The sequence below is a fragment of the Carcharodon carcharias genome, chromosome 6 (genome assembly GCF_017639515.1).
Source record: "Carcharodon carcharias isolate sCarCar2 chromosome 6, sCarCar2.pri, whole genome shotgun sequence".
NCBI classification, from domain to species: Eukaryota; Metazoa; Chordata; class Chondrichthyes; order Lamniformes; family Lamnidae; genus Carcharodon; species Carcharodon carcharias.
Window position 1 is genome coordinate 85,350,671 of NC_054472.1, and position 25,616 is coordinate 85,376,286.

At 49.4% G+C, this 25,616-nt stretch overlaps 2 protein-coding genes across 4 annotated transcripts in view; both read right to left on the reverse strand.

Annotated features, from left to right (window-relative positions):
* sulf1 (sulfatase 1) overlaps positions 1-25,616 on the reverse strand; it is a 421,690-nt gene that overhangs the window by 281,967 nt on the left and 114,107 nt on the right. The gene's annotated exons all lie outside the window — the stretch shown is intronic.
* Positions 21,343-24,750, reverse strand: spice1 (spindle and centriole associated protein 1). Its single transcript, XM_041189452.1, has one exon. It carries the CDS (start codon positions 24,658-24,660, stop codon positions 22,087-22,089), a length of 2,574 nt encoding a protein of 857 aa, XP_041045386.1. The 5' UTR covers positions 24,661-24,750; the 3' UTR covers positions 21,343-22,086.

A 25,616-nucleotide genomic window follows, 5' to 3' on the forward strand; every position in this document is an offset into this window, starting at 1 on the left:
AAATGAAATGCACATTCTCTCCAACATCCCAATACCCATGTTTAAACAGCTTAGGTGCATGTTGACTAGGGCCATGGTTTTGAATCCTCCAAATGTGTGCAAGAGTACTGCCACAGAGAACTGGTAAGCTTTTTGGGGTTTGCCAAGTCAGGATCATTGTACCCAATGAGGCACTGGCTTGTAGGATTATGTTGAATGAATTGGGAAGGATCCGGGCCTTCAGGGACGGGTCCCATTATTCAAAAGCGGGAGACAAAAAGCAGGTAACTATAGGCCAGTTAGCTTAACATCTGCCACTGGGAAAATGTTGGAGTGTATTATAAAGGATATAATAGCAGAGCATTTAGAAATACATAATTAATCAAGCAGATTCGGCATGGCTTCATGAAGGAGAAACCATGGCTGACAAATTCTTTGAGGAGGTAACGAGCAAGATTGATAATGGGGAACCAGTAGACGTAATATATTTGGATTTCCAAAAGGTGCTCAATAAGGTACTGCATATAAGACTACTTAATAAGATAAGAGCCCATGGTGTTGGGGATAGTATATTAGCATGGATAGAGGATTGGCTAACTAATAGAAGACTGAGAGTTGGGACATTGGGGGCATTTTTGGGATGTAATCCTGTAATGTATGAGTGCCACAGGGATCAGTGCGCTGGCCTCAATCATTTACAATATATATTAATGACTTAGATGAGGGAAGTGAATGTACTATCGCCAAGTTTGCGAATGACACAAAAATAGGTGGGAAGGCAAGTGGTGAGGATGACACAAGGAGTCTTCAGAGGGATATAATGTGGGAAAATGTGAGGTTATGCACTTTGGCAGGAAGAAGAAGAGCGAATATTATTTAAATGGAAAGAGATTGCAGAAGGCTGCAGCACAGAGGGATTTGGGAGTCCTTGTGCATGAATCCCAGAAAGCTAATATACAAGTTCAGCAGGTAATAGGGAAGGCAAATGGAATGTTGGCCTTTATTTCAAAGCGAATGGAGTATAAAAATAGGGAATTCTTGCTAAAACTGTACAATGCACTAGTTAGACCACACCTAGAATACTGTGAACGATTTTGGTCCCCTTAACTAAGGAAAGATATACTGGTATTGGAGCAGTCCAGAGAATGTTCACGAGGTTGATCCCGGGTATGGAGGGATTTTCTTATGAGGCGAGGTTGAGTAGGTTGGGCCTGTACTCATTGGAGTTTAGAAGAATGAGAGGCGACTTTATTGAAACATATAATAGCAGAGCATTTAGAAATACATAATTAATCAAGCAGATTCGGCATGGCTTCATGAAGGAGAAATCATGGCTGACAAATTCTTTGAGGAGGTAACGAGCAAGATTGATAATGGGGAACCAGTAGACGTAATATATTTGGATTTCCAAAAGGTGCTCAATAAGGTACTGCATATAAGACTATGTATAGGGCAGAATCTTCTGGTTGGTGTGCGGGGGTGGACCTGACACGCTGACATGTAAAATGATGTGTGATGATGTCGGACGATCGTCCCAACGTCATCACGCACCATCATGATATTTCGTTTGGCGGTCGCGTGCCAGAGTCGGCTGTGCACCCACTGCAATGTTAAGGGCCTATTAAGGCCCTTAAGAAATTAATTAAATTAGTTAAGAACGCTGACTGTCCAACCTTAAAAGCACAGGCCCTGACTCTCCCTCCTCCCCCCACCTGCACAGGTAGTACTGAGTAGCTACCAGCCGCGCATTAAACTGGGCGGGCCTTAATTGGCCCGCCCATGTAAAATGGTGGTGCGCAGCCGATCGCGGACAGCGATCAGCTCTGCGCCCGCCCCCACCCAGCCCATTCCTCCTTAGGAAAAATCCAGGCCATAAGATCCTTAAGGGCCTTGACAGAGTAGATGCTGAGAGGTTGTTTCACTTGTGGGAGAGTCTAGGACCAGAGGGCATAACCTCAGAGTAAGGGGGCGCCCATTTAAGACAGAGATGAGGAGAAGTTTCTTCTCTCAGAGGGTAGTTAATCTGTGGAATTCTTTACTGCAGAGGGCTGTAGGAGCTGGGTCATTAAGTGTATTCAAGGCTGAGATTGACATATTTTTAATCAGTCAGGAAATCAAGGATTATGGGGAAAAGGCAGGAAAGTGGAGTTGAGGATTATCAGATCAGCCATGGTCTCATTGAATGATGGAACAGACTTGATTGGTTCCTAGTCCTACATCTTACAGTCTTATGGTCTACTTCAGATCCATTACTTGGCTGGCCAAACATCCACAGTACTCTGGAACATTAGGGACCTGCCTGGCTTACATGTCAAATTTCCAGTCAACCCTAAAGGGTTGACATGATTTCAATCTTCCATCACTAGACGTGCCATCTTGCAGTTAATTATTGCTCTCTCTCATACTTCCATTGAAGATAAGCATTAATTCAGACAGCCAACATGCAATGTTTTGAGCCTGAATGTGCAGAAAACAGGCACTAGTAGCTCCTCACAACTGAGTAGTACAATCCACTATATAATTTGTGAGTACATCACAGTGTGAAATGGGGTTATTCACTGACGACTACAGAGTTCAGACAGATGTTGAAGCAGTCCATTCCCACATGCAGCAAGACCTGGACAACATTTAGGCTTAGGCTGATAACAGTCAAGTAACGTTTGCACCACACAAGTGCCATGCAACGACCATCTCCAACAATGGAGAATCTAACTGTCTCTCCTTGACATTCATAGAAACATACATAGAAAATAGGAGCAGAAGTAGGCCAATCGGTCCTTTGAGCCTGCTCTGCCATTCATTGTGATCATGGCTGATCATCCAACTCAATAGCCTGCTCTGCTTTTGCCCCATTTCCTTTGATCCCTTTCACCCCAAGAGCTATATCTAACTCCTTCTTGAAAACATACGATGTTTTGGCCTCAATTACTTTCTGTGGTAGCGAATTCCACAGGCTCACCGCTCTCTGGGTGAAGAAATTTCTCCTCATCTGAGTCCTAAAAGGTCTACCCCGTATCCTCAGACTGTGACCCCTGGTTTTGGACTCCCCCACCATCGGGAACATCCTTCCTGCATTTACCCTGTCTAGTCCTGTTAGAATTTTATAGGTTTCTATGAGATCCCCCTTCATTCTTCTGAACTCCAGCAAATATAATCATAATCGACTCAATCTCTCTTCATATGTCAGTCCTGCCATCCCAGGAATCAGTCTGGTAAACCTTTGCTGCACTCCCTCTATAGCAAGTACATCCTTCCTCAGGTAAGGAGAACAAAATTACACACAATATTCCAGGTGTGGTCTCACAAAGGCGCTGTATAATTGCAGCAAGACATCACAGCTCCTGTACGCAAATCCTCTGGCTATGAAGGCCAACATACCATTTGACTTCTTTACCGCCTGCTGCACCTGCATGCTTACCTTCAGCGACTGGTGTATAAGGACACCCAGGTCTCGTCGCACATTCCCCTCTCTCAATTTATAGCCATTCAGATAATAATCTGCCTTCCTGTTTTTGCTACCAAAATGGATAACCCCACATTTATCCACATTATACTGCATTTGTCATGCATTTGCCCACTCACTCAGTTTGTCCAAATCACACTGAAGCATTTCTGCATCCTCCTCACAGCTCACCCTCCCACCCAGCTGTATGTCATCTGCAAATTTGGAGATATTACATTTAGTTCCCTCATCTAAATCATTAATCTATATTGTGAATAGCTGGGGTATCAGCACCGATCCTTGTGGTACCCCGCTAGTCACTGCCTGTCATTCGGAGAAAGACCCGTTTATTCATAATCTTTGTTTCCTGTGTGCCAGTTTTCTATCCATCTCAATACACTACCCCCAATCCCATGCGCTTTAATTTTACACGCCAATCTCTTTTGGGAGAATTTGTCAAAAGCCTTCTGAAAGTCTAAATAAAACACATCCACTGGTTCCCCCTCATCAACTCTATTAGTTACATCCCCAATGGCATTACCATTGCTGAATCCCACACCATCAATATCCTGGGTGTACCATTTACCAAAAGCTTAACTGGAACAGTTATATAAATAGTGTGGCTACAAGAGCAGTCCAGAGGCTGGAAATTCTGTAGCAAGTAACTCACTTCCTGACTCCCCAAAGCATGTCCACCATCTACAAGACACAAATCTGGAATGTGATGGAATACACTCCACTTGCCTGGATGAATGTAGTTTCAATGACACCCAAAAAGCTCAGCACCATCCAGGACAAAGCAACTCACTTAATTGCACCCCATCTACCACCTTAAACATTCACTCCCTCGACCACCGATCCACACTGGCAGCAGTGTGTACTATATATAAGCACTGCAGCAATTTACCAAGGGTCCTTTGACAGTGCATTCAAAACCCATAACCTCTACCACCTAGAAGGGCAGCAGAAGCATGGGAACACCACAGGATCACAGAATTATTACGGCGCAGAAGGAGGCCATTTGGCTCATTGTGTCTGCACCGGCTCTCCAAAGGAGCAACTCACCTGGTACTATTCCCATGCCGTCTCCCTGTAACACTACACATTCGTCCTTTTCAGATAACAATCTAATTCCCTTTTGAAGGCTTTAATTGAACCTGCCTCCATCACATACTCGGGCAGTGCATTCCAAACCTTTACCACTTGCTGCATAAAAAAGTTTCTCCTCATATCACTTTTGCTTCTTTTACTAATTACTTTAAATCTGTGCCCTCCCGTTCTCAATCCTTTCTCCCTATCTACTCTGTCCAGACCCTTCATGATTCTGAACACCTCCATCAAATCTCCTCCCAACCCTCTTCTCTCCAAGGAAAACAGGCTTAACTTCTCTGTTTTCCCTCAAGAAAGGAAGGGCCTAAAGGAGACCCAACAGAAGCAGTCAAAATCATGAGGAATCCAGTCAGAGAAATAAGGATTTCTGGTGGTAACTGATCTGCCAGGACTCTATCCCATCGAAATTAAGTTTGAAATTAACCACATGCAAGGTCCCTTCCAAGTCACACACCATTCTGACGTTGAACTATATTGCTGTTCATTCATATCGCTGAGTAAAACATCTGGTACTCTTTTCCTAACAGCACTGTGGGTGTAGCTACATCGCTTGGACTGCAGCAGTTCAAGAAGGCAGCTCACCGCCACCTTCTCAAGGACAAACTGGGAGAGGCAACAAATGCAGGCCTTTCTAGTGACTCTCACATTTCGTGAATGAATAAAAAAATTCCCCGATCCTAGCCTGGGCACACTGATGCTCCTTCAAACAACAGTTTCACCAGCTGGAGGGGCAATAGAAGTTGTTAATATTTTCATAAACCAGGAATGGTAAACACAGAACACTGGCTATATGAACACATGTTCACATACCTGGCCTTCAAGTGACTAATTTTGTCAGTTGTCATTCCAAGTTTTAACATTTTCTCATCATTTATTTGATAGACATCTATCTTCAGGATGGTTAAACGATCTATATTGGTCACGCTGCAACATGTTAGCTACCTCAGTTCATTAAACAATCAAGAACATTGCTGTATACCAAGCTAACACATGAGACATTAAACCGAAGACCAGTTTGCCTATTGCTGGTTCAGATAGATATTGCATATTCCATGAAAGAATCAGGAAATCTTCTAGTTTCCTAGTCAATTATTTCTATTTTAATCAGCTACCAAAAATAGATTAACTGGTCATTCACAAGATTTTGGGACTTTTTGTGTGCAGATTAGCTGAAAACAATGACTGCACTTGAATAATTATTCACTGATTGTGAGCCAATTTTGGATGTCCTGAGAATGGGATAAATACAAATTTATTCTCCCATTAAGTCTCACGAACTGCAAAGTGTTTGTCAAAAAGCTGCATCAAGCATGAGTTAACTCTCCAAAGTTAAAGACTAGAGATTTCCTTTGCCGATTTCCCCTTTTCACTATCAATCAATTTATAGCTTGGGCTTAGATTTTGCACAAAGCCTTTCTGTTGATCGGTTGTGAGTTCTGAACAATGAAGAGGAGTTATTTGGATGCATCTTGCATATTACAAATGTCAGTCCTAGCTCAAAGGTAGCATCCTGCTCCAAGTCAAAAGTTTCTGGGTTTAAGCTCCACTCCAGAACATATAAACTGGCCCGGCACTTCAATGCAGCAATGAGGGAGTGCTTCAAAATCTGAGGTACTGTCTTTTGAATGAGGTGTTAAACTGAAGCCCTGTGCCCCCTCATGGGTCCCACGGTACTATTTAATAAAAAAAATAGGGGAGTTCCAGCTGAGGCTCCAACACTGAACAGTATGGCATTCCACTAGTAACAGCCTGCCAATCTGAAAATGACTCGTTTATTCTTCCTTCATATTTTGTCTTTCGACCAATCCTCTATTTATACTACTCTATTGCCACCAACCCCATGAACCTTTATCTTGTGCAATAACCTTTCACCTTATCAAATGTCTTTTGAAATTCCAAATGTACTACATCCACTATTTCTCCTTTATCCACCCTGCTTGTTCCATCCACAAAAAAGTCTAATAGATTTGTCAAACATACTTTTTCATAAAACCATGTTAAATCTGCATAATCATATTATGATTTTCTAAGTGCCCTGTTACCACATCCTTAATAATAGGTTCCAGCATTTTCACAATGACTGATGCTAAGCTAATTGTCCTGTAGTTTCCTGTTTTCTCTATCCTTTCTTTCTCAAATAGCAATAGTACATTTTCTCACTTCCAATCCACTGGGACAGTTCCAGAATTTTAAAATAATACAACTAATGCATACACTATCCTGACAGTGAACTCTTTTAGAACCCTATGATATAGGCTGGCAGGTACAAGGGTTTTGTCAGCTTTTTATCCCAGTAATTTTTCCAGTACATTTCCTTTACTAATATTAGTTACCTTAAGTTCTTTACTGTCCTCTGACCCTTGATTCCTCACTGTTCCTGGTATGTTTTTGTGTTTTCCACAGTGAAGACTGACACAAAATGCTCCCTAATGCTTAGTGACCATCATACCTTTTAATCTATTTTTTCAATCTACCTTAACCATCTCGCCCTTTACACCTATGTAACTGCCTTACTTAAATTTAATACTCTAGTTTTGGAAGCAAATACAGCATTTCCAAAGTCAATGTGAAATTCTGTCATATTATGCTACCTATTCCCCAGAGGATCCCCTTACCATGGGGTTTCTAATTAACCAAGATCTAAAACAGCCTCTTCCCTGGTTGGTCCCGCCATATTGTTCTAGGAAACTATCTCAAATGCATTCCATGAACTCATCCTCCAAACTATTTTTTGCCACATTGATTTGCCCAGACTACATGAGGATTAAAGTCCACCACATTTATTGCATTGCCTTTGTTAGGAGCTCCTTTAATTTGATTAATGCTCTGTTCAACAGTATAGCTATAGTTAGGGAACCTATTAACAATTCCAGTTAGAATTTTCTGCCTCTTGTTTTTTCTTAACAATACCTGTACTGATTCTGTATCTTACTCTTCCGAACTAAGATCCTTCCTCACTACTGTCCTAATGTCATCCTTTATTATCAGGAATATACCCTCCATCTTTTCCATTTAGTCTATCTTTTCAAAATGTCAAGTAGAATCTGTTGTATCTAACCTTATATGGTGTGAAACTAAGCATCTTTTAGCTGTTATTATAATATGGATGATAGGGATAAGGTCACATTTATTGTCTATCCATGACAGCCCCAAGAACTGATGGTGGCTCTTCTTCTTGACTCACTGAAGTCCTTGTGGTGATGGGACTCTTTATTTATACTAAGTAAGAAATTCTACTGATGCAGCAATGATGAAGGAACAATATGTCCATGTCAGAATGGTGACCTTGTGGAAATGGTATTCCCATGACTTTGCTGTTCTTGTCCTTTTGGTGATAAAGATTACAGGGGTGAAGGGCCTACTGCAGTAGCCTTTGTTCAACTGTGGTGGATATTCAATGGCAGGTGGATCAATCAAGAAGATTGTTCTGTCCTGAATAGGGTCAAGCTTCTTGAATATCCATGTAGCTGCACCCATCCAGGAAACTGGTGAATACTTCATTAGATTACTGACTTGAGCCTCATAGCTGGTGCTGAGGTTTTGAGCGGTCTGAGATGCGCCATTTTTATGGAGTATCCAGCTTCTGCCCTGCTCGTGTAGCCACGATGTTGGAATGGTTGGACCAGTTCAGCTTCCCGTCAATGGCAACTTCTAAGATGGTTGGGACCTAGTGATAGGTTGCCGGTGGAAGTCATGGGGAGACGAGAGAGATTTATCTTATTAAAGATGATTATCTGGCAATTTTAGGGCATAAATGTTACCTTTCATTTATCAGCCTATGCCTAAATGTTATCCAGGTCCTGGTGAAAACTGGAACAGGTTTGAATGGATCTTAAGGCTGAATTGTCAGTGAACTGCCTCACTCCTGATCTTATGATGGAGATGAATTGTTGTTGATCAAGCAGCTGACATGACTGGAGTCCAACAATCATCCTCTATTGTATCAGGTATGGCTCTCATAAACAGAGCATTTTTGACTCCTATTGACTTAGTTTTGCTGCAGGAGTACACCTTAGGCACATATTCAGTCAAATGCTGCCTTAATGTTGACATTCATCTCTTGATTAAGGTTATGAAGTCTCTCTGTTAAAAACCACATCGAGCTTGTTAAGTAGGTGCTTAACAGTGTTATCAGATGGTATGAAGGAGGCTACTAGAGTGGTTATTGGCTAGTTTAGATGAATCCTGGTTCTTAGTGGATAGGCCACACCTGAGAAATCTTCCACATCGTCAGGTCGATGCCAACAGCATAGCTTGACTGGAACACAGGTTTTTTGCACTACAATTGCGGTGTATCAAGCCCGTCAGAGTGCATTGTTCTGTCCAATGTACTTAGCTGGTTCTTAATTTCAAATGGAGTGAATGGAATTGACAACTATGATACGGGAACCTCAGGCAGAGGTGGAGTAGAATCACCCACTCAGCATTTTTGAAGACGTCTTTCAAAAATTTCAATCTTACCTCTTGCACTCAGGACTACACTGTGGCTGATGGCTGGATTGAACCAGGGTGTTTAATTCCAGATATGTATTGAATTCAAATTTCACCATCTGCTGTGGTGGGATTTGAACCCAGAGCATTACCCTGGGTCGTTGGAATACCAGTCCAATGACAATACCATAATGCCTCCACCTCCCCATCTTGTTAATTGCCCAATTATTCTCAACTGGATCTCAATGAAATACAAAAAGTTGCTTTGGGCTTGGCCTAAATAGCCAAGTGGTTATGGTACTGGGTTTGTACACCCCAAGATCAAGAGTTCAAATCTCACAATGGCAAACAATGTAACTTCATCTGAATAGGAGCAGATGGAAATGTGTTTGTGCTCAAAAGAGTTACAATTTTCTCGGATCCGGAGGGCATCAGGGCCATTGCCCGAGATTACTACACTGCCCTTTTCTCTCCGGATCCGTCCAGTGAGGAAGCTTGCAGAGTTTTGTGGGAGGACCTGCCGCAGGTCGGCCCGGAGTGCGCCGGAAAGCTCGACTCCCCTATAAGTCTGGGGGAGCTGACCGGCGCACTCGACTGTCTTTCTAGGGGCAAAACCCCGGGACTAGACGGGCTGACCGTGGAGTTCTTCAGGGCGTTCTGGGACGTCTTGGGGAGCGACTTCGCGGGGGTCCTGGGGGAGAGCATTGCTACCGGGGAGATGCCCCTTTCGTGGCGCAGGGCCGTGATTGCCCTGCTACCGAAGAAGGGGGATCTCCGCCTTCTTAAAAACTGGCGCCCGGTCTCCCTCCTCAGCACGGACTACAAAATCTTCGCCCGAGCCATGTCTTCTCGGCTCGGCACCGTGCTGGACCACATGATCCACCCTGACCAGTCCTACACCGTCCCGGACCGAACCATTTATGATAACATTCATCTGGTCCGGGACATCATCCACCATTCCCAGAGGGCTGGTCTGTCGAGCGCCTTCCTGTCTCTCGATCAGGAGAAGGCGTTCGACAGGGTGGATCACGAATACTTACTCGGAACTCTGCGAGCTTTCGGGTTCGGGACGCATTTTGTCGCCCGGATCCGACTTCTGTACACTGCCGCGGAGTGTCTAGTGAAGGTTAACGGGTCCCTGACGGCGCCCCTTCGCTTTGGGAGAGGGGTACGTCAGGGCTGCCCCCTGTCTGGCCAGTTGTATTCTATTTGCGTGGAGCCTTTCCTGCGCCTCTTGCGGAGGAGGTTGTCGGGATTGGTTCTGCGCGGGCCGGGCATCGGGGTGGTCCTTTCGGCTTACGCCGATGACGTGCTCCTTATGTTTAGTGACCCGGCTGACCTGCGGAGGATGCGCGAGTGCCAGGAGGTCTACTCTGCCGCTTCTTCTGCCAGGATCAACTAGGGTAAGTGTTCTGGACTCCTGGTCGGTCAGTGGCAGATGGATCCCCTACCCGAGGAGCTCAGGCCTTTCACCTGGAGCAGGACCAGCCTCCTCTACCTGGGTGTCCATCTCTGCCCCGCTGAGGAATCCTGGCCGGCAAACTGGCAGGAACTGGAGACGAAAGTCACCGCTCGCCTGCGGCGCTGGACAGGACTGCTCCGAGTGCTATCTTACCGGGGTCGAGTTCTGGTCATAAACCAGCTGATCGCCGGCATGTTGTGGTATCGGCTGGTCACTTTGACCCCTCCCCCGGACTTTGTCACAAGAATCCAGAGATTGTTAGTCGACTTCTTCTGGGACAAAAGATTGCACTGGGTCGCTGCCGAGGTTCTGAGTCTCCCGCTTAGGGAGGGTGGTCAGGCGCTAGTGTGCCTACGCACACAGGTGGCGACTTTCCGCCTTCAGACCCTGCAGCGATTCCTCTACGTTGAGCCTCCTCCTAGATGGTGTGCCCTGATGACGTATTTCTTCCGTCAGGTGCACGGCCTGAATTATGACGTGCAGCTCCTGTTTATAGAACAGCTGGGCCTCGGTGGCTCCTTGCAGGCGTTGCCCGTCTTTTACCAGGACCTGATCAAAGTCTGGAAAGTGGTCGCCTCGCGACGCAGCTCTCCCCCGTCAGGAGTAGCGGCTATCGTCAGAGAGCCGCTGCTCAGGAATCCGCCCCTCCGTCCTTTTCAGTGGTTGGCGGAGAGGAGGGCTGTGGCCGCAGGGGTGACCAGGATCGGGGACGTGCTGGGTGGCGGAGGACTGGGCTGGATGCTCCCGCAGGAGTTGGCGCGACGCGCGTCTGTGAGTGTCCAGGTCGCAGCCGATGCCATCCAAGACCTGAGAACGGTCGTGCTCGGACCCGACGTTATTTTGGGTCTTGAGGTGGCCCAGGTGCGCGGTGGTCTTCCGTCTGAGCGTTCCCCTGTTCGGACGGAATTCCACATTGGCCCCAAGCCCCGAACCCTCCCTCGGGTGCTGGTGCCCCGCAATATGAGCCGCCTCGGGGACATGCCCTCTGTGCCTTTTGGCACAGCAAAGAGGGGCTTTTTGTATGGACTGCTGCTGCACACCTTCCATTTTCTCGCCCTTGTCCGTCGACCGGACACGCCCTGGCGTGCCTTGTTGCCGTCTGGCGGCGGAGGCCCTCGATGGGAGGCCCTCTACGGAGGTGTCCTCCCCCTTTCTATCGGGGACCTGGGTTGGAGGGTGTTGCATGCAGCAGTCCCTTATAATAAGAGGATGCATAGGTTCACGGACTCTCAGGACACATGCCCTTTTTGCGGTCTTGTGGAGTCCGTGGACCATGTATACATAGGGTGTTGTAGGCTGCACTCCCTTTTTAGTTATTTGAAAAACCTTTTATTGATGTTTTGTTTGCACTTCAGCCCCACGCTCCTGATCTATGGGCACCCGGTGCGGAAGGGGGTCGGGAAGGAGGAGGACCTCCTCGTGAACCTGCTCCTGGGCCTGGCCAAGTTGGCCATTAACAGGTCCAGGCAGCGGGCGATCGACGGGGGAGTCCCGCCCGATTGTTTGTCCCTCTTCCGCGGCTACGTTCGCTGCCGGATGTCCCTGGAGAAGGAGCACGCGGTGTCTGCTGGCACTCTCGAGGCCTTCCGTGCTCGGTGGGCACCGCGGGGACTGGGGTGTTTTGTTGACCCCTTTAATCACATTTTGATTTAAAGTTTGTAAGTTTCCTTTAAACTTTGTTCTTGGTTTTACAGCTGACCTGAATTAGGGGCTGTGCCTGATTTATCCCAATTTTGTTGATTTGGTTTTCATTTAAAAGATTATCAAGAGTTCAAATCTCACAATAGCAAACTATGAAACAATGTAACTTCATCTGAATAGGAACAGATGGAAACGTGTTTGTACTCGAAAGAGTTACAACAGTTTTGCTTGGCCTAAATAGCCAAGTGGTTATGGTACTGGGTTTGTAACCCCCAGATCAAGAGTTCAAATCTCACAATGGCAAACTATGAAACAATGTAACTTCATCTGAAACAGATGGAAACAGGTTTACTCAAAAGAGTATCAAGAGTTCAAATCTCACAATGGCAAACTATGAAACAATGTAACTTCATCTGAAACAGATGGAAACAGGTTTACTCAAAAGAGTATCAAGAGTTCATTTTCTTAACAATCTCGTGAAGGTAATTGTGGATTCAGTTGGTTTCCTGATACTGAGGAGAGAAGGTGTGTGGTGTTGGTATTGCTGCTCCTCAGTGTTTCAACTGTTTCTGCTGCTGCCTTTGGGGTTGTTGCTTCTGCTGTGTGCTGCTGCTGGACCTGCACTTGAGGGTGTTTGCTGCTGCTGCTGGACCTGCACTTGAAGGTGTTTGCTGCTGCTGCTGGACCTGCCCGTGTGGAGCAAAAGGAGAGAGAGGGAGAGAAGAAGAACAGCTTCTGTTGCTACAGGACAGGAAGGCCAGGAGGCCAGGACTGTGTCTAAAAACAACATCCTAGGTGGGTGTCCAACATTATTGTTTGTGTAAGGTGGGGGCAATAAAGGACTGTGTTTTGTAGGGGGAGGAAAGAAGACTGCAGGAAGGTTTGGGGAAGGAAGAGAGGGGGGTGTGTGGTTAAAACCACCATTCTGCTACCCCCCCCGCCCCACCCAGCCCTTTCCCAGTAAGGCCAGCGGTGGCTGGTGAAGACATCGCCTCCCCCTGCAAGAAGATCATCACACCCCACCCAACATCCACCTTTCACTGGAGACACCCACCTGGACTCTTCCCTTTTCCCTCCTGTGCCTCCCTGTCCACTCCTCTCCCTCCTCTCCTCTCCTGTACAAAAGGGGGAGGTTATTACTACCTCCCTCCCTAGGGAGGAACATTGTCTATTTAAAAAAAATATATATATATTAAAAAATATATATAATTTAAAAAAAAAAATGGCCAATCCTTCCCAGGGTGGGCGTGGCTCTGGCCTTAAAGCCAGTTCAACATCTCCTGTGGCCGGGCCCTCGAGGGCTAATGTGGAGGCGGCTTTGTCACCGGTGGCAGGGCCTACAAAAAAGACTTATGCGGGGGTGGTTGCTTCTGCAGCTCCTGCTGCTCCCGCTGCCCTGTCGCCATTCCGTCTCCTCACCAGGGCCCTCGGGGTAAAATGCTACGCTCACCCTGAGATGACTATTGAGGCCTGCGTTAAGGCTATGGCTGGGGTTGTCGGCCCCTCAGCCATTGTCGCGGCCTCAAAGATGTATGGGAGGGCCATCTTTTTCTTGAGGTCCGAGCGGGCGGTGCAACTCGCCCTGCAGAAGGGGCTCACTGTGGGCGGGACTTTTCTGGCGGTGGATCCCCTTGAGGCCACCGCCCAGAAGATTGTTATTTCAAATGTCCCGCCCTTTATACCATGTGGGCTCCTCCTCCCCCACCTTAATAAGCTGGGGGAGGTCAGGTCGGGGGTTGCACCAGTCCCGCTCGGCCTCAAAGACTCGGCCCTCCGCCACGTGTACTCCTTCCGGCGCCAAGTTTTTGTCCGCTTGGCCCGGGAGGAGTGCCTGGAGGGGGCCTTCTCAGTTAATTTTGAGGGGACCGCCTATCGGGTCTTCTGGACCGCCGAGGGTGTGCGGTGCCATGCCTGTAAGGAGGTGGGGCACGTAAGAAAGAACTGCCCCGCCTCCAAGGCCACGAGCCCCACCCAAGCGGCCGTGGCTGGCACCGCCCCTCCTCCCCCCGCCACCACTCCATCTCCCTCCCCGCAAGGGGAAGCGACCCCGGCAGCAGCTGCCATCTCGGCTGCCGGTGAGGCGGGGGGAGAGCCCCCGCGCCGTAAGAAGGCGCGGAGGAAGACCCGAAATTTGGAGGCGGCCCCTGAAACGCCCCAAACCCCCCAAACACATGGAAAAACCGGCTCGGGGGAAAAAACATCATCCGGCCCCGGCGTCATGTCCGCGTGTGCTCCCGGGTCCGTGGGCGCTAAGGCGCCAAGTGCTGGGCCCAGCGTCGTCCCTGCGCGTGCTCCCGGGGCCGGCGGGGAAAAGACGCGGGACCCCGAGCCGGGGAAACAAACATCAAAAACCCAGAGGGTGGAGTGTCCGGGAGGGCTGGACAAGGAGGAGGGGGCCTCGGAAATGGAGGTCTCCCTAGCCCCCAGCCTGACCCGGAAGAGACGTCACGCTTCGGAGGAGGAAGTGGGCGACGCCCAAACTGAAGAAGTTGGGCGTGTCCCTTCCCCTGATGAAGAGGTGGTGGCGTCTCCACCCAGTAAAACCTCGCCCTGCCCTCTGGGGGAACCCGAAACTCCTACCCCTACCACTGTTCCCCCTACCAGTCTGCTGCAGTCCCCTGAACAGGACCCCTCGGGGGTCACTGAGGGCACCTCCCTTGAGGTGGTGTCCATCTCCAGTGCACTTAACACCCCTGAGGTACCTTCTGGCTCGTCGGGGGACTGCAACTTTGAAAATTTAAAAAATATAAATGCGTCATTGGGTGGCGGCGAAAAGGAGGGCCTTCCCGCTCCCTCCCAAACCTTGACACCGGGCGTCCTATGTTTAGGTCAGGAGCTTGTCCTGAGCTCCCCGGACGACCCGGTGCCGGGAGGAGAGCGGGCATCAGAACTGCCACTGCCCTCTGGCCCAAAAAGTTTAGAGGAGACCAGAGAGGACTCCTCTGGCCTTGATCCTGGGGGTGGGATCGAGGCACAGATAGAGCCAGCTGGCAGCTCCGACTCAGCCCCTGTACTCAATGTGGGGGAGGGGTCGGAAGCTGGAGGCGACGACCCGGAGGAGGACGAGGTGTCGGTGGTGAGCGTTGGGGATTATGCGGAGTCGCTCTCAAGCGAGGCGGTGGATCCCCTGGTGCCCTCTACTGACTCCCCCCTCATCCCCCCAAGGGAACTCCGGGACTTTTTGTCGGGGCACCGCGGTCGCCGAGACAGGGTTCAGTTGGCCTTGGACCAGTGGCATTCGTTTCCGCTGGTGTTCTGGTCCACTCGCGAGGCTCTCAAGTCTCCCGAGTTGGATAGGAACGCGCGGCGGAGGGTCCAAACGTTTCTCGCTGGGCTCCTGAAGGAGAGGAAGGACTAAAAAGTCCTCTTCTTCTTTTTAATGACTTAAGGTGAAGGTTTGATGTACCTTTGACAATGAAGACCACTATAGCCAGCCTCAACATCCGCGGCAGCAGGGCCGCACAGCGCAGGTTCCAGAACTTCTCGGTCCTCAGGGACGGGAAGTATGCGTTGTGCTTCCTGCAAGAAACCCATACCGTTCCGGGAGACGAAGCCACGTGGCTCCTGGAGTGGCGAGGGGGGGTCTACATGAGTCACCTAGCCTCCAATTCTGGCGGGGTGGCTATCTTGTTGGCCCCGCATTTTCAGCCGGAGATCTTGGGGGTCAAGGAGCCGGTGCCAGGCCGGTTGCTGCACCTGACTGTGCGTCTGGGGGGGGCGGTGCTTCACTTTGTGAATATGTACGCTCCCCTGGGCACGCAGCAGCAAGCGAGCTTCTTTGAAGAAGTGTCCACTCATCTCGGCTCCATCGACGCTGGCGAGTGCATCGTCCTCGGGGGGGATTTCAATTGCACCCTCGGGGTCCGGGACCGTCACGGTACCCCGCACTGCACGCGAGGTGTGAGTAAGTTGCGGGACCTGGTCAGGTCCTTCGACTTAGTGGACGTCTGGCGAAATCTCCATCCTGACTCCAGCGTGTTCACCTTTGTGTCACCTGGAGTCGGAGCGTCCAGACTCGACCGCCTTTACGTTTCGAAGGCGTACGTGTCCTGCGTTCCGGCTGCTTCTATACAGCAGGTTCCGTGCACGGACCACCGTCTGGTGTGGGCGGAGCTCACTTCGTTCTGCGCTCAGACGGGGTCCGCGTACTGGCATTTTAATAACCTGTTGTTGGAAGACCAGCGGTTCCTGGACTCGTTCCGTCACTTCTGGGCCGGCTGGAGAAGGAAGCGGGGAGGCTTCCCCTCCTTGAGGCTATGGTGGGACGTGGGCAAGACTCACGTCCGCGTTTTCTGTCAAGAGTACGCGAAGGGGTCGACAAAGAGACGCAAATCCAGGGTCGAGGAGTTGGAGAAGGAGGTGCTCGACCTGGAGGCACGTCTCCGTCAGCCCGACGCAGACCCGGCCCTGCGGTCGGTGTACGATGAGAGGAAGGGCGCGCTGCGGGACCTGCAACTGGTCGGGTCTCGGGGCGCGTTCGTGAGGTCGCGGATCTGTTTCCTTAAGGAGATGGACCGTGGCTCTCCCTTCTTCTACTCACTGGAAAAAAGGCACGGGGTCCGTAAGCAGCTCTTTACGCTGCTGGCCGACGACGGATCCCTTGTCTCGGATCCGGAGGGCATCAGGGCCATTGCCCGAGATTACTACACTGCCCTGTTCTCTCCAGATCCGTCCAGTGAGGAAGCTTGCAGAGTTTTGTGGGAGGACCTGCCGCAGGTCGGCCCGGAGTGCGCCGGAAAGCTCGACTCCCCTATAAGTCTGGGGGAGCTGACCGGCGCACTCGACGGTCTTTCTAGGGGCAAAACCCCGGGACTAGACGGGCTGACCGTGGAGTTCTTCAGGGCGTTCTGGGACGTCTTGGGGAGCGACTTCGCGGGGGTCCTGGGGGAGAGCATTGCTACCGGGGAGATGCCCCTTTCGTGGCGCAGGGCCGTGATTGCCCTGCTGCCGAAGAAGGGGGATCTCCGCCTTCTTAAAAACTGGCGCCCGGTCTCCCTCCTCAGCACGGACTACAAAATCTTCGCCCGAGCCATGTCTTCTCGGCTCGGCACCGTGCTGGACCACATGATCCACCCTGACCAGTCCTACACCGTCCCGGACCGAACCATTTATGATAACATCCATCTGGTCCGGGACATCATCCACCATTCCCAGAGGGCTGGTCTGTCGAGCGCCTTCCTGTCTCTCGATCAGGAGAAGGCGTTCGACAGGGTGGATCACGAATACTTACTCGGAACTCTGCGAGCTTTCGGGTTCGGGACGCATTTTGTCGCCCGGATCCGACTTCTGTACACCGCCGCGGAGTGTCTAGTGAAGGTTAACGGGTCCCTGACGGCGCCCCTTCGCTTTGGGAGAGGGGTACGTCAGGGCTGCCCCCTGTCTGGCCAGTTGTATTCTATCTGCGTGGAGCCTTTCCTGCGCCTCTTGCGGAGGAGGTTGTCGGGATTGGTTCTGCGCGGGCCGGGCATCGGGGTGGTCCTTTCGGCTTACGCCGATGACGTGCTCCTTATGTTTAGTGACCCGGCTGACCTGCGGAGGATGCGCGAGTGCCAGGAGGTCTACTCTGCCGCTTCTTCTGCCAGGATCAACTGGGGTAAATGTTCTGGACTCCTGGTCGGTCAGTGGCAGATGGATCCCCTACCCGAGGAGCTCAGGCCTTTCACCTGGAGCAGGACCAGCCTCCTCTACCTGGGGGTCCATCTCTGCCCCGCTGAGGAATCCTGGCCGGCAAACTGGCAGGAACTGGAGACGAAAGTCACCGCTCGCCTGCGGCGCTGGACAGGACTGCTCCGAGTGCTATCTTACCGAGGTCGAGTTCTGGTCATAAACCAGCTGATCGCCGCCATGTTGTGGTATCGGCTGGTCACTTTGACCCCTCCCCCGGACTTTGTCACAAGAATCCAGAGATTGTTAGTCGACTTCTTCTGGGACAAAAGATTGCACTGGGTCGCTGCCGAGGTTCTGAGTCTCCCGCTTAGGGAGGGTGGTCAGGCGCTAGTGTGCCTACGCACACAGGTGGCGACTTTCTGCCTTCAGACCCTGCAGCGATACCTCTACGTCGAGCCTCCTCCTAGATGGTGTGCATTGATGACGTATTTCCTCCGTCAGGTGCACGGCCTGAATTATGACGTGCAGCTCCTGTTTATAGAACAGCTGGGCCTCGGTGGCTCCTTGCAGGCGTTGCCCGTCTTTTACCAGGACCTGATCAAAGTCTGGAAAGTGGTCGCCTTGCGACGCAGCTCTCCCCCGTCAGGAGTAGCGGCTATCGTCAGAGAGCCGCTGCTCAGGAATCCGCCCCTCCGTCCTTTTCAGTGGTTGGCGGAGAGGAGGGCTGTGGCCGCAGGGGTGACCAGAATCGGGGACGTGCTGGGTGGCGGAGGACTGGGCTGGATGCTCCCGCAGGAGTTGGCGCGACGCGCGTCTGTGAGTGTCCAGGTCGCAGCCGATGCCATCCAAGACCTGAGAACGGTCGTGCTCGGACCCGACGTTATTTTGGGTCTTGAGGCGGCCCAGGTGCGCGGTGGTCTTCCGTCTGAGCGTTCCCCTGTTCGGACGGAATTCCACATTGGCCCCAAGCCCCGAACCCTCCCTCGGGTGCTGGTGCCCCGCAATATGAGCCGCCTCGGGGACATGCCCTCTGTGCCTTTTGGCACGGCAAAGAGGGGCTTTTTGTACGGACTGCTGCTGCACACCTTCCATTTTCTCGCCCTTGTCCGTCGACCGGACACGCCCTGGCGTGCCTTGTTGCCGTCCGGCGGCGGAGGCCCCCGATGGGAGGCCCTCTACGGAGGTGTCCTCCCCCTTTCTATCGGAGACCTGGGTTGGAGGGTGTTGCATGCAGCAGTCCCTTATAATAAGAGGATGCATTGGTTCGCGGACTCTCAGGACACGTGCCCTTTTTGCGGTCTTGTGGAGTCCGTGGACCATGTATACATAGGGTGTTGTAGGCTGCACTCCCTTTTTAGTTATTTGAAAAACCTTTTATTGATGTTTTGTTTGCACTTCAGCCCCACGCTCCTGATCTATGGGCACCCGGTGCAGAAGGGGGTCGGGAAGGAGGAGGACCTCCTCGTGAACCTGCTCCTGGGCCTGGCCAAGTTGGCCATTAACAGGTCCAGGCAGCGGGCGATCGACGGGGGAGTCCCGCCCGATTGTTTGTCCCTCTTCCGCGGCTACGTTCGCTGCCGGATGTCCCTGGAGAAGGAGCACGCGGTGTCTGCTGGCACTCTCGAGGCCTTCCGTGCTCGGTGGGCACCGCGGGGACTGGGGTGTTTTGTTGACCCCTTTAATCACATTTTGATTTAAAGTTTGTAAGTTTCCTTTAAAACTTTGTTCTTGGTTTTACAGCTGACCTGAATTAGGGGCTGTGCCTGATTTTTCCCAATTTTGTTGATTTGGTTTTCATTTAAAAGATTATCAAGAGTTCAATTCTCACAATGACAAAACTATCAAGAGTTCAAATCTCACAATAGCAAACTATGAAACAATGTAACTAAGACCTGAGAACGGTCGTGCTCGGACCCGACATTATTTTGGGTCTTGAGGCGGCCCAGGTGCGCGGTGGTCTTCCGTCTGAGCGTTCCCCTGTTCGGACGGAATTCCACATTGGCCCCAAGCCCCGAACCCTCCCTCGGGCGCTGGTGCCCCGCAATATGAGCCGCCTCGGGGACATGCCCTCTGTGCCTTTTGGCACGGCAAAGAGGGGCTTTTTGTACGGACTGCTGCTGCACACCTTCCATTTTCTCGCCCTTGTCCGTCGACCGGACCTGGCGTGTCTTCTTGCCGTCCGGCGGCAGAGGCCCCCGATGGGAGGCCCTCTACGGAGGTGTCCTCCCCCTTTCTATCGGGGACCTGGGTTGGAGGGTGTTGCATGCAGCAGTCCCTTATAATAAGAGGATGCATAGGTTCACGGACTCTCAGGACACGTGCCCTTTTTGTGGTCTTGTGGAGTCCGTGGACCATGTATACATAGGGTGTTGTAGGCTGCACTCCCTTTTTAGTTGTTTGAAAAACCTTTTATTGATGTTTTGTTTGCACTTCAGCCCCACACTCCTGATCTATGGGCACCCGGTGCGGAAGGGGGTCGGGAAGGAGGAGGACCTCCTCGTGAACCTGCTCCTGAGCCTGGCCAAGTTGGCCATTAACAGGTCCAGGCAGCGGGCGATCGACGGGGGAGTCCCGCCCGATTGTTTGTCCCTCTTCCGTGGCTACGTTCGCTGCCGGATGTCCCTGGAGAAGGAGCACGCGGTGTCTGCTGGCACTCTCGAGGCCTTCCGTGCTCGGTGGGCACCGCGGGGACTGGGGTGTTTTGTTGACCCCTTTAATCACATTTTGATTTAAAGTTTGTAAGTTTCCTTTAAACTTTGTTCTTGGTTTTACAGCTGACCTGAATTAGGGGCTGTGCCTGATTTATCCCAATTTTGTTGATTTGGTTTTCATTTAAAAGATTATCAAGAGTTCAAATCTCACAATGGCAAACTATGAAACAATGTAACTTCATCTGAAACAGATGGAAACAGGTTTACTCAAAAGAGTATCAAGAGTTCAAATCTCACAATGGCAAACTATGAAACAATGTAACTTCATCTGAAACAGATAGAAATGGGTTTGTACTCGAAAGAGTTACATCCACTGATAAACATGACTTTTAAAAGATTATCAAGAGTTCAAATCTCACAATGGCAAACTGAAATAATGTAACTTCATCTGAGTAGGAACAGATGGAAATGTGTTTGTACTCGAAAGAGTTACAAAAATTTGCTCTTATCCATTTGATGTGGGATTATCTGATGGCTCAGGATATACCCAAGGTTTAGAATGGAGGAATGTGGGATGGTGGCTAGTTGATATGGTTCTGTGAGACAGCTCTTTCAAATTGACCACCAGCCCAAAAAAGTCAGCAAGTAGGACTTTGCATGCCTGGATGGGCTAAAATTGCTTTAGTCTTACTAGGATACAACGCCAGGCTCCCTTTCTTAAAAGACATTAGTTGAAAGAAATGAATTTTTACAACAATTCAGAAGCTTTCAGTTATTTTTCTGGTGCTAAACATCAAATACCAAATTTATTGAATTTAATTTCACATCTTGCTATGGTGGTATCTGAACTCTCAATTTCTAGATTGGTAGTCCAGTACCCAAATCACTAGGCTTGCTTCAGAACTTATTAAAAGGTCATTATTGTCACACCTTGGGACCTGCTAGATAAAGTAGCGAATGCTAACTCGCAGAGGCTCAGATCACTTATGAGAACCAATACATCACATAAAAACACTAAATTTTATTAAAAGCGTAATTTTTATTGAAATGTGTAAAATACTGTTATATACTCTCATTTTACATTCGATAAAAACCATTATTTTTTAAAAATTGCCTCCTGAACACTGGCAGCTGCTTGTGCCAGGTAAAAAATAGAAAAGGATTTCTGGAGCTAATGGAACACACACTGCCAATGCCATCCCTCAGCCAAAACATGATGGTGAATCGGCAGCTTGTTTTACATCTCATGCTTTTGAATGAAATCAATGGCACTAATAATTAGGATTGCTGTAAAATGGACTGCCGATTTGCTACCCCCACCCCCACTATTTTTGTTAAACTAATCAATTAGAAAAACCACAGAACAGGCAAGAAAATTCCCAACCCTCTTAATCTATTATAACTGCTTCATTAAGGCTAATATTTTGCCTCTGTGCATCAATAATCAACACAGTTAATGACAATAATTGAAGACATTCAACTGCTGGCAGCTCACTGAAATTTAAAATTACATTTTATCCATTAAAAAAATGCAAAACAAAAATACAATATGAAAGTGTAAAGAGAAAAACAAAATTCTGGAAACACATCAGTCAGCATCTGTGGGGAAGCGAAGTTGACCTTTCTGGTGTCAAGCCTTCAGAACTGCATTTTCACTTTTCCAGATTTCCAGCATTTGCAGTATTTTTCTTTTTACCCTTATGAAAGCTCTCTTGTGAGTTCTCCAATCACCCAAATATGGATTTAGGATTTCAGTTTTAGAATCACATGGTATGCGTAGAGAGTGCAAACCAACCTTCTGCTTTCAACCTTTCTGGCTTCATTCTTCGAGTAATAGGTGTTCTATTTCCATCATCTTTATCCAGATGTAGTGAGGAACTAGTTGTACTAGTATTATCTGTAGATCTTTTTCTGTTTACTTTGCTGGCAGTGGAAGGTGTGCTCTCTGTGGAAGAGTCCAACCCACTGGGCAGAGGGATCAACACATCCTGTGTTCTGTTGCCAGTTTCTGTCCATATACCTTCAGGTGGGATAGGAGAAATGGGTGGAGATGCAGAATCACCAGAAACTTGTCTCTGCTGTTCAATCAACTTCAAAAGTTTGCCGCGTGCTTCAGCACTCTGATGGTTGAGCTCAGTGATCCTCTGCTGAAGGCTTACACAAGTGCTGGGAACGGTCTTTTCAATCTGTGGTGCAGAATTGGATAATTTACCCATTTTGAACTGACTCATTTGGGCTTTGAGTGCAGAATTCTGCAACTGGAGCTCGGCAATTTGAGATAGCATTGCTTCATGTTTAAGCCACTTGTCCAAAGAAAGACCTTGACTCCGTTCACCTTCCACCTCGTTTTCCTTCGTTCTCAGAATACATATCGATGTGTCATTGACAGCTTCAGATTGTTGTATTTCAGGCATTTGAGGCAAATTAGTAACAGGCAAAGCGAGACTCAAGCTCTTTAGTTCTTCATTAGCATTCCAAAGCTTCCATTGCTGGCTAAGATCCTGGTGGCCTTGCAGCTGGTTTTGGTTTTGTATTCCCAAGTATTCTTTAAGGTCTTTTTCTCCTTGTACAACTGGTGACACTGGAGCTTCCTTATGAATTTGTGAAAGATGTGCATCATTTGATTTCAGATATACATTAATAGGCAGAGGTCTTTCTTGAAACAAATCGGCTGTCACTTGTGAGCCAGTAGCTACTTGGCTGTTCCTCTGTCGTGGGGGTGAAAGCAACACAGCAGGGCCAAATAGATGCTCAGGTAAACTTTGACCTCTCCTAGCTACTTCTAAAGGATTCCCATTGTACTGATTTGCAAGGGGCTGTTTTTTTTCCAGGCTTTCTAAAAGTTCCTCTTTAGTATTTGGTCCAGCCCTTAAAATAAGTCCATTAGCTTGATTTTGTCTTTCAGAGTAAACACAAGTATGTAAACTCCCCCCTTCAACTGCTGTCTCCCTAACTTCATAAACAATGTTTTGTCTTGGCTTCGGTTTGTTTCTTTCTGCTTCTGTAGATCCATGCAATATTTGTTTCAGTAAGAGCAGCTCTTCATCTGTCTTACTCATATACTGATGCAGGTTAGTCTGCACAGAAATAATTTCATTTTGCATTGTCAGAAATTCTGCTGTCAATGCATCAATCAGTGCTCGTTGTTCCTTGGATTTTTCCAGAAGTTGCTGCTGGTTTTCCTTCTCCTGTCGCTGCCGAATTTCATTATCTTTTAGATAGTGGGTCAGTCTGCTTATCAAGTTGACCAACGAGAAGGTGAAACCTGTTAGACTGTGACCTTTCCGTGGCAGCCAGCCCGTGACTTTGCGTCCAGTCTGGCGTTCATATTCCATCATCTCTTGGTCAATATTCTCAATCATTTCCTGCAGCAGCTCAAGGCTCAGCTGTTTGTCCTCTTGCCTACTGTCTTCTATTCTTTTGGTAAACATATTGCAATTTTTGCCTTTTGGTACACCCTTTTTTGAGTTATTTGAACTAGGGTGAAGTACTTGTTGAATTACATTTCTGGATTCGGAAAGGGACGAACCATCCTGTTCTGCGTTGCCTTCTGCCTCACTTTGCACTCTTGACTTCACTCTCTGGATTGCAGTAGTAGCATTTAAGCTTATATACTTCACTGAGGTTTCACAGTCCGGTGTACAAGGAGTCTCTAGGGTCTGGTTCGCCGCTGTATAGGGCCATTCTCGGGTGCATTGTCCAGTTTTCTGTTGCTTCTCCTCCAGAGAGTGATCGTTGCTGTCAATGTTAGTCTGATAATCCATGGAGGCTGAAGTATCCGCTTCTTGCAGACTCTCTTGGGACAGTGGACGATCTGAGGTTGTATTGACGGTTTCATTGAGGGCCTGGGAGTCCATGACTGACTCGCTGAGGAGGGACAGCTGAGTGGGCTGCTCACAACTTGGGGCTACCAGCCCTGCCTGCGGCACCTTCTCGCAGCCCGGAGCAGCCGTCACATTTGGGAAAGCAGCCTGGAGCCGCGGGCCATCGCCGAACAGATCCCGGACCAAGGCCAAGGCCCGGTCAGATCTCGCCAACACATCCCGCAGCTGCCACTGATCGAGCAGCAGCTCATTCACCAGCACCGGTTCCTTCCCGGGAGCCGTGCCCCGCCCCCGCCTCTGGCCCTCGGCCCGCTGCTGCCGGAGCTCCCACTCGGCCGCCGCCTGGTTCCTGGAGACACGGTTTTGACGGCGCCGAGCGAGTTCCTCCGGGCTGGCCCGGTGGACACTCAGATCACTGATGGTGTTGTCCCACTCCCTCCTCAGGGCCGGCGCCGCCTTCTTCTTACGACTTCTCCCCACTCCCTGCGAGCGACTTCCCCGGCTCAACGACATCCTCGGCTCGCAGGCCCGAGGGAGCACGAACTCCCGCCGCCATCCGCCTATATCAGCGCGCCGCCGCCGCCAACCGTCCGGCTCTGCGCGCCCCCGCCGCCGCCAACCGTCCGGCTCTGTGCGCCCCCGCCGCCGCCAACCGTCCGGCTCTGCGCGCCCCCGCCGCCGCCAACCGTCCGGCTCTGCGCGCCCCCGCCGCCGCCAACCGTCCGGCTCTGCGCGCCCCCGCCGCCGCCAACCGTCCGGCTCTGCGCGCCCCCGCCGCCAACAACCGTCCGGCTCAGCGCGTTTTTTTTTGCCGTTTTTCACAGCTGCTGGTCTCCAGTTTCAGGTGCTTTGTAAATTTTCTATATTCAGTGAAGAAATTAATTTAAAGATATTAATTGGGGATTTAAGAAAATGGTTGAATCGGGGGTTTACACTTTAAAAAACCCAAACTACTGGAAACTATTAGTAAGTCAGACAGCATCTGTAGAAGAGCACAAGCCAACTCTACAAGTCTTACCGACCCTTAGCCAATTCCAAAAGGTCATGTCCTAAAAAAAAGCTTTCGTTCCTTCTGTGATAAAGGCCTCTTCTATTTAAATTAAGTTTCATAAGGAGACGCTGGGTTGTCCAAGGTATCAAACCAAAACATTAACAGAAGTGCCCCCTTTTTTTAAGAGGAGTAGAATCAATAGAAATCAAATCATAATAAAGGAAACTTGTTGCCACAGATGCTGCCCGACTTACTGTGTTTCCAGCATTTATTGTTTTTATTACAGATTTGCAGCGTTTTTCCCCTGTATCAGACGGACTCGAAACATTAACTCTGTTTCCCTCTCCACAGATGCTGCCAGACCTGCTGCGTTTTTCCAGCATTTTCTATTTTTGTTTCAGATTTCCAGTATCCGCAGTATTTTGCTTTCATCTACATGTCACGTTGAGTTCAAGATTAAGTTAAATGGGAGTGGATG